General features: G+C 59.3%; 1 protein-coding gene across 1 annotated transcript; it reads right to left on the reverse strand.

Moving 5' to 3' along the window:
* Window positions 1-1,805: 1,805 nt before the first annotated feature.
* On the reverse strand, window positions 1,806-9,406 carry INPP5J (inositol polyphosphate-5-phosphatase J). Its single transcript, XM_010282944.1, has 12 exons — window positions 9,147-9,406; window positions 8,092-8,202; window positions 6,517-6,625; window positions 5,772-5,888; window positions 5,526-5,701; window positions 4,811-4,922; window positions 4,294-4,403; window positions 3,766-3,955; window positions 3,388-3,525; window positions 2,881-2,973; window positions 2,574-2,678; window positions 1,806-2,426 (listed from the first exon to the last, which is right to left on the reverse strand). The coding sequence occupies exons 1-12, from the start codon at window positions 9,404-9,406 to the stop codon at window positions 1,806-1,808; spliced, it is 2,142 nt and encodes a 713-aa protein (XP_010281246.1).
* Between the last annotated feature and the right edge of the window lie 23 nt (window positions 9,407-9,429).

Here is a 9,429-nt window from a genome sequence, read left to right on the forward strand (position 1 = left end):
GTGCGTGTCCGGGAGGAAAAGGCGGGGCTTTTCCCACCATCACAGGCCACTGTGTGCAGACAGTTTGGGGTCAGATGAGGTGGGACCCAGTGGGATGCTCACCCTGGCCAGCAGCTGCTGCCTGCTGCCTTCCTGTGCCCCCAGGCTGGTGCGGTTCCTGCGTAGGGCAAGGGACCTCAGTGATGTGGAGGTGCCTGTCCTTGTCGACCACATTGCCAGGGACTGCTTTGTTCTGGAGCCACCCACTGACTGCAGCCTGGGCAAGGGGCCACAGCACAAGTAAGCGTGGAGGCCTGCATGGGTCTTCCTACCCTGCATGGGCAGGAGGGGTGCCCTGGTGGGGCTAGGTGCTATCTTGCAAGCTTGGCATGAAGCTGGCATTGCAAGTGTTAGCCCCTGCTCTGCTGTGCCATGATCAGGCTGGGGTAAAAAGCAACAGATGTCAGTGCTGCAGCATTACACCGATGCTCACAGCTTTGCTTCTCTGGCAGCTGTATCACAGCAACCCGGGCTGTGCTAGTACCTGCACAGCATCTCAAGAAGACCCTGAGGCGCTGGGGTCGTCCACATGTGACGTCCAAGGCCAAGCATCCAGACTGGAAGACACAGGACAGTGGTGGCACCCTCTATGAGCAATGCCTGCGGCTGGCCTTGGGACAGGAGCCAGATGCTCTGCACCATACAGTGCCCTGATGATGCCCAAGAAGCACTGCTTTGCATGGGGAGGAAGATGTGCTGTGCAGCAGCTACGGAGTGGAGCTGCTTGATTTCTGGTCCTTGAGACAAAGGATGGCACTGAGCATGGCTGCTGGCATGACTGCATGGAGCCGGGGGGGGGCCACAGCTTGAGCAGGGGCAGGCAGAGGGACTGAGAAGCCTCTTAAGAAGCTGTGGCTGCAGGGGGCTGCAATCTGTGAGCACCATCAAAGCAAGGGGAAAAGGGAAACTCACCATCTTCCTTCCCGCTTGTGCCCAGGAGCAGGGGAGATGCTCTGGGCACTGGAACCCCAGGCAGAGTGGATGGCAGGGCCTCACCATCCCTGGATTTGTGCCCCTTCAGCTGGGTGGCCTGAGCAGTTGTGATGTGGTCCTGGCTCCCTTCCCCAGACAGGGGAGAGGGGATGCAGGTGGGCAGGGCCCACAGAGGGCTGGGGGCTGCTGCTGGCTCTCAGCCCTGGAGCGAGGGGTGGGGACAGCAGCCAGGGGCTTTGCCTTGGGGAGGGGCCAGTCCCTGTGGGCAGCAGAAGATAAATAAAGGGTGGTCGGGGCACAGAGTGTGGTGCTGGGGCTCAGCCTGCTGCCCCCTGTTTGTGCTGTGGCCCCCACCCCAGGAGCTGATCCTGCTCCCCCTCCAGTAAGCACAGTGCAGCTGGGATGGGCAGGATGGTTTATTTTGTTGCTTGCACTACATCCAAGGCTGAGGCACAGTGGTAGCAGCAAGCTTCAATCTCAGGGGTCCCCTGGCGTGGTCCTCACCCTATACCCATCACCATTACTGCCAGAGCCCTGCCCTGGCCCGTCCCACCTCAGGTGCGAGGCCAGCACTCCTGTAGGACTAAAGTGTCTTGCACTTTGAATTTCACAAGGAGTTTCCCCCCTCACTGCCCTAGACCAGCCTTGCCCTCCCCTGTGCCACTTCCCAGCCCTACCAGGGCAGCACCTCAGGCTGGGGGAGGCCCCTACCTGCCAGGCACACAACAGGGGTGAGGAGTCACTGCAATAAATAAGGGAGTGGGGCGTCTCAGCAGGACAGTGGCAGAGGAAAGCACACAGCAAGCACACTACAGGGAGGAGGGAGGGGGCCATCAGTGGCCCATGGCACAGCTATGGCTGTCCAGCTCCTGGGGGCTGCTCCCCTCCTTTGTGGAGGTGCTGCAGGCCAGGGGCCTGGTGGGGCTCATCCTTGGGCAGGGGTAGGCCTGGTCCGCACTCTCCCTCTGCTGGCCCATGGCCTGGTCTATCATCTCCAGGCGGAGCGTGGGCAGCAGGCCCAGGTTCCTGGGGTTGGCCCGAGCCAGTGGGTTGTCAGCAGAGATGCGCCGGGGGCCACCCTGCTCCTGCACAGTCTGGTAGAAGGAGGTGCCCTCCTGGCTGTCAGCTGCCCGCCCTGGCTCCTTGGCTTTGGCTCCATGGCACCCCAGCTCCTCCTCGGGCAGATGGATGGCAGGAATGTCCCCAGGGAGGCCTCGTCGGCTCTGGGGTGAAGGGCTGCGGCTTGCACCCCTGTCCCGGCTCGATGGCCGCAGGATGAGGCCCTGGAACTTGGCCAGGCTGGGGCTTCTGCTCCGGTGCCGTTTCATCTTGCCTGGGCTGGGGCTACGGGATTTGGGGGCCAGCAGGACAAGTGTGCTGTCATCCTCTTCTTCTGAGCTGCTGCCTGAGCTGTCCGTAGGGCTGCTGCCTTCCTCCGACCTGGGCAAGGAGATCTGCACCCCTGCATCAGCACTGCTGGCTGATCCTCACAACTGGCTGGGGGGCACCACAGCAGCTGGCCACCTCCAGCCAAGCACCCCTACACACATCCCCCCCCTGCCTCCCTCAGCCCTTCACTCTCGCCTGTTGGCCATGCTGACCTGGAAGGGCTCAGTCACACCAGCAATGCTGCTGGAGGTGTTGCTGTAGTATCCAAGGATGTACTCGCCCTTCCCCTTGGGCAGCGCCTCCTCTGAGAACATCACCTGCAGCCCAGAGACAGCTGATGGGCACCAGGGCTGGAACCTGAGTTGCCCCATCCCACCTGCAGCCCCAGCTAAGAGCAGAAATCCCAGTGCCAGCAGAGTAGGCCTGCCCAAGGCTCAGCATAAAGCGGTAAGGGTCCATTGTCCCCCCAACAATGGGGCACACATGCCCAGCAAGACAGCAGGGCTGGCCCCAGCTCACCTGTGCACACAGTTGCTTCTCTAGGCAGCGCTCTCCATCATCACTCCTGGCCCAGACATAGGAGACATAGTCTTTAGGATGCCGAAAGCCCACCTGTGTGCATGTACATAGGAGAACACCGGTGAGTGGGGGAACATCAGCCCTGCTCAGCACTATCAGCCACACCCAGCCTTAGCTCACCTCTTACTCAGCCCCCTCTCCTTGCACAGGGGCACCAAGACCTGCCTTGCACCCACCCAGCAGTGCCCTGGCCCCCAGACCCCCAGGAGTGCTGGGCTTTGGACCCTGTGAGGTCCACAGACCAGGAGGAAGAGGGAACTGCTGGATCTGAGCCTCCTGAAGGACCAAATCCTGCTGCTAACTGCAAGGGCCTCCCAGGGGAAGAGAGAGCACAGGTCCATGCCATGCACCCATGTCTTCAGGTGGGGGGGTAGCTCAGAAGGGACCCTATGGTGCTGTGCAGTGCTTCCCCATGCCCTCCAGCCCCAACAGCCCCCAAGACCCTACCCGGTAGAGTCCTATCCAGTCCCAGGAGCTCCGGTGGAAGCCAGCAGCCATCTTGTACCTGACAACTGCTTGCTCAGGCCTGTTCCACTCATCAGCCACATAAATCTCAACCGGGGGCTTGTCTGCCTTGGAAGCAAACTGTCAGAAACACATACATGGTGAGCACACACATGCCAAAGAGCTGCTCCTGCTGCCCAGGACACCCATCTAGGGCTGGGCCCTCACACATACACCAACAGCAGCCCCCAGCCATGGTGGCAAGACAGCTGAGTTTGCCAAACAAAAAGTAAGCCCTGCACACCCCATCATACACTGCTCACACTAGCTGGGCTTCTCACCCCCGCAGCTCCTGCCTGTGCGGCCCTGGACGGTGTTCACCTGCACTGCAAAGATGGCAGCTACTGGCTTGTGGTCACTGATGGTGTACTCCATGTGGCTGCAGTAGCAGAGCTGGCTCACCGACAGGATGCCCCGGCTGGGCCGCCGCCCGCCCACACCAATCCCAACACTGGGAGATTTGATCTTCCAAAGGATGCGGTCAGTCCAGGCAGGTTTTCGCTTCTTGGCACTGCAGGGCACAGAGGGGCATCTCTTGCCTGGCAGGGGGCAGTGAGCTCCACCCCAAACTGCCTCCCCGTGGCACTATGGCACACGCAGGCAGGGGATGCTGCTTGTCTTGGCACACAGCTCAGTGCGGCTGCAGGAACAGACCTGCACTGGCACCAGCACAACAGTTGTGTCCCAGCCCATTGTCCCCAGTCCAGCCCTTGCCTGCCCCAGCCTGGCTCCCCCCGTCCATCCACACCAGCATCATCCCCTGCCCCGGCTCTGAGCCCCACCACTCCCGCATCCATCAGTCCTGCTACCCGCTCCCAGGCCCAGCACACTTGAGCTCGGCTCTCCTACCTGCTGTCGTACTTGTTGGTGCCCACGTCAAACTTGAAGGTGGGTGGGAAGTTCAGGGGTCCCTCCTGAAAGCCACTGAGGACAGGCCAGGTGCTCTTGGCAATGTTCAGCTGTGAGAAAGAGAGTAGGTCAGGAAGCACACCATCCCCCAAGGCCAGACCGCTCTGCAAGCCCCCAGTGCCTCTCCACTCCCAGTACACAGTCATCCCTGCCCCATTGCTGCCAGCCCCACACAGCTCTCAGCGTTTGTCCATGCCATGCAAGAGCAAGTCCATAGACCCAATTCCCCCAGCTCTTCCTAGGACACTGATAAAGGAAGCGTGTGCCCAGCTCCCATAAAGACCACCCTGGGACTGTGCTGTCCCTTCCCCATAGAGCCAGGAAAGCCAGGGTCCTTTGTGCCTCATGGGCAGCAAGGGGGACACGCCCTGTCCCACAACTGCACAGGCAGTTTTGGCAAGAGCCGAATGCCATTCAGGCCCCAGCTGAGGCCTGGCAGCACGCCCATCCCTCTCACCTGGTCCTTCTCCCAGAGCTGACTCAGGATGTTGCTGTCGATGGCATACTTCACAAAGCGGATGTCAAGGCTCTCGATGCGGAAGTTGAGGTCCCCAAACCAGAACACCAGGCTGTGGGTGGGAGGGAGAGCAACGGGCTGGAAGGGCTGAGGCTACTGGAGCGGGCAGCACAGCAGGGGCAAAATGTCCTCAGCCTATGGGCAGCCTCATCCTGCAGCACAGGTGCTCTCACAAGCACCAGTGCAGGTCAGCACTCAGCTGACAGCTTGGCCAGCTGCAAGCCCTGCTGGGATTCCTCAGGTAGGACCAAGCACCATTAACGAAACAGGCCTGACTCCCCACGCAGAAATTGAGGGTGGAAATTACCACCCTGAGGCACCTACCAGAGTCAGACCACACAGCTAAGACACTGGGGCAGAGCTGGGCCCTCCACCACACCAGTCCCAAACCCCAACAGCAATCAGTATGGCAGGAGCTGCATCAGGTCTGGATGCACCCCGAAGGAGACCAAGGACCCTTCTTAACACCTATAGTATCATGCTAGGTCCCTACTAGGCCACAGGACAATTGTGCAGCTCTGCAGGAAAGAGCCCATCTCCAAGCTGTGCTGGGATTCAGAGGGCAGACCCCAGACCCTATCAGGAGGTGGTCAAGGACAGGGGCTGGCACCAGAGCCCTGGCCCAGACTGGGGAGCAAGGTGGTGGGGTACGCACTCATGGTCCAGGATGCCATTGGCCACACGCCCCTCGAACTGCTGCATGTGCAGTATGGTGGCAAAGTCCTCCTTGCGTTGCTCCGCCTTCTCCAGATGCGCTGGCAGGTGGCAGTTCAGGAAGCAGACCATGTGGCCGAAGATGGAGAGACGAATGCTCACCCCACCCTTGTTTCCCTGCACCGAGAGGATCCCATGACTCCTCGGGAAGCCAGCCCCTTGCCACCTCCCCCAGGGCCACACTCACCCAGTAGCCTCCCAGCCCCGTCCTGGTGCAGTCTGTCTGGATGTCCTGCAGGAAGGGGAGGTGGTAGTACTTAGCAAATACTAGTAGGATCACACCTTGCATCCGCACTGTGCTGACCTGGAATGGGAGCAGGGGATGAAGCAGGATGGTAGCCACAGCAGAGCCCATGGGGGCAGAGGACAGTTTCCCCCGCCTCCAGGCCACAGGGGTAGCACCTCCATCCTCTGCATGCCCTCCATCTTGCAGATGACTAACAGCATATTTAGTTCAGAGATCTATGCACACCTTCCTGAATACTGACAGCCAAGATAAGCCCAGCAATGCTAAGGCTCATGTATGCTCTGGGGCAAGTGCCCTGGGGAGCAGAACGTGCCCTGGGACCCACAGGCTGCTGGCCAGAAGCACAGGCTTGTTCCTACATTCACCTCCTCACCCTGGTGCAATGCAGCAGGCAACAAGAAGGGTCTCCAAAGCACCACAGGGGAAGTCTAAGGTGCAAGAAAGGGAGCAAGATGGCACAAGCTAGACAGCACATTGGGAAGACGCACTGCTAACCCTCAGCTCAGCCTCCACATGCTGCTTGCGTAGCTGCAGGCTGTCCCTCCAGCAGTCTGTCCCTCCAATCTGCTCTCCCACCGCACCTCCTCCCTCCATCCCTGCAGTCCAACTCTCCCTCCCCGTGGTCCACCTGCCTGGCAGGCAGAAAGGGAACACCAGCTGCCCAGCCCCTTTGGGACCTCCTTACCAGGACAAAATGGAACGGGCTCAGCACATCCATGAAGAGCTCACTCCACTGATCTGTGAAGAGGGCATCCTTCAGGCGCTTGTTTATCTTAGAGTTCACCTCTTGAAGCCTGGAAGGAAAGGGACAGGCCCCTCAGCCACACCAGGAAAGGTGTCTGTGCCCCAGATAGCAAGAGCTCCTTGGGAGAGGGGCCAGGGCACGACCCTGGATTTAGAGCACAAACCAGTCATATCCTTGCTCCAGAGATGCTGGGCCATGTGCTAGCAGAAGGCATAAGTGGCCCTGAACCCACAAGGCCTTGGCCCTTTTTAAAACATGAGAAGTTCAGCTGCACAGGGCTGGGCAGTAGTCTGAAGCTTATCTCTTTCACCTAGAGGGACTTATGGGACATTTCAGTGGCACTTGTTTCTACAGAGAAGCCAAGCCTCACCAGTACTTCAGCACAGGGTGTACAGATGCATCCTAGCCACCAAGCTCAGAGCAGCAGCAAACAAGGTTAATAGTGCTCCTCCTGGCTCAGCAATTAGTGAAGAGAGGGAAGGAGAACATCCACAGAGAATGGCAGAATCAGGAAATGTCTTGCCCAAAAATATCAAGTGCTCAGGGCACAAAGACACAGGTCAGAGGAAGGACGCAGCCAGGCAGAGATGCCCTGAAGGTGGGGAGCAGCAGGACAACCTGCCCCAGCTAGGACACAATCAGAGCAAGTCCCTTGCTGTCAGCTATACCCCCTACCCCAGCCATCCAGGCTCCATAGCCCCATCCTGCTGGTCTGCAAGTCTGAGGGGACCAGAAGGCTTGTTCCCACACAGCACTGTAGCTCCAGCAGCCTCAGCTTTACATCGCTTCCTCCCTGGGGCAAGGAGCACTGGGGAGTGCCTAGGGGCCTCCTGGAGACAGATCCAGATCTTCTGCCCTGTGCCCATGGGCAGAGGCTGCTTCTCACTCCCTGTGCAAAGGCAGCGTGTCCCTGGTCTTAAAAGGAATCCACACACACCACTGCAAACCTCGAGAGGCCAGTTTCCCCTTAGACTCTGGCAGAGCTTGCATCGCCAGCCACACCAATAAAGCCACACCGACGCAGCACTGCCTTGCCAGCAGTTAAGTGTTGCTACGGGCACAGAGCCAATCCAGCTGTGAGAAAACAGCAGATTTGTGCCCTTGAGGCCAGCATACCATGGGCAAAAGCTGAGATGAGGAAAACACTCCCACAGGACTCTAGCAGACAAGTTAAATACCTCTACAGACCTGACCCCAGGCCTGCCAGGGCTCACAGCAAGAGCAGCACTGGCTGAGGCCTGGCCTGCATGGCATAGCCAGCTACAGGCTCTTTGAGCCTTTTCAAGGCTACTCAGGATTCAAGGGTTTCCATTCCTCTTAGCACTCCCATTTTACTAGGGGCTGATTCTCCATCACCTTTTCGGATATTTTACCGCTTGTAGGGCACACACATCTCTGCTAACCATGCCCCAGGGAGGCTGGGGCTGTAGGTCTTCCACTCCCCACCACCCAGGGCTATGGGGATCCCCCAAAAAGGGATGTGGCAGGGCAGGGCCCTGCACCTCAACCTCTTACCCAATGGCAATCACGTCCGCATCATTTGTCTCGCCCGTGTTGAGGTGCAGCAGGGATGTCACATCATTTGGGGGCATGGCTGTGCCCACGTTCCAGGTGACCACTGTGATGCTTGGGAGGACAAAGGAAGAACAGGCTAACACTGGGACTCAGAGGTGTTCCCTGTCCCCCCTGCCCAAGTCAGCCCTCAGCTCCACCAAGGAAGCTCTCTGCCTGCAACACAAGTGGCCACAAGCTGAAGCTTAGCCAGGACACATACATCAGGTCCATACAACTCCTGTTTGAGGGAGGTGGGTCCTTGCCTCTAAATTCCCCCAGGATCTGCACCTCAGTGCACAGCAAGCTCCAGTGAAGTTCTAGAAACCAGCACAAAGAGCCCTCGTTTTCGTTACCGCCGACTGACACAGGCAGGCTGGCACAGCAGGCAACCTGCGAGACAGGGTGTCCCCATAAAACTGCTTCCCCTCCCTTCCTCAGAAATCCCACATCCTTTGGGCTCCTGGGAAAAAGGACCTGGAGTCCCCAGAGTCTGCCCCAGAGCACAGCCAGCCGTGAAGGCCAGGGCATTGCATGTGACAGCAGTGCTGCAAGCCCTGCAGCAGTGTCCTTCACCAGCGCAAAGCCACCATCAGTCACAACACATTAATACCATTACGCAGCATGCATCAGTAGCCCGCGGGCTCTTTCAGCCATGCTAGAACGAGCCTCAGTCACAGGGGACACGTTTCAACAGCAAGGGAAGGTAGTGCCAAATTATTTCCAGAGCTCAGGCACAGAAGGGACAGATGGCACCCACTCCATAGCCTGTGCCTCTGACACTCCACCCCACACAGCACCCGCTCCCCTGAATGCTGCCTGTATGGACAGCGAGCACTGGGCATCCTCCCCCCCCGCCATGCCCTCACCCCAAATCTCCTCCATCTGAACCCCATCCACAACAGGAAGAAAGGGGCAACTCCAGCCCACAAGAGGCTTTGCTTGCTGCTTCACAGCAAGGGCAGCTTCGGCCCAGCATCGCTCCCCGCTGCTCACCCCCCACAGCAACACCCGCTCACCGGAATACACCATCCTCTGGGACCCTTCCTGAGTAGCTGAGAAGCGCATCACAGGAGTCACTGGAGCTTGGCACGCCGAGGGACCTTCCGAAGAGGGAGAGCTCGTCTGGCTCTGGTTTGGAGAGAGCCGCAGGCTTGGACAGGCCCACCCGCACGCTGGCGATGAACTCGCTGGAGATGGCTTTGGGCAGGCCGGCGGCCCTGGGTGAGGAGCCCGCCCAGGCCGAGATGTGGTCGCTGGACTCTGCCTTGGGGAGCATCTCTCTCCGCTCGGCGGGCAGCG

The sequence above is a fragment of the Phaethon lepturus genome, unplaced genomic scaffold (assembly GCF_000687285.1).
Source record: "Phaethon lepturus isolate BGI_N335 unplaced genomic scaffold, ASM68728v1 scaffold28822, whole genome shotgun sequence".
NCBI classification, from domain to species: Eukaryota; Metazoa; Chordata; class Aves; order Phaethontiformes; family Phaethontidae; genus Phaethon; species Phaethon lepturus.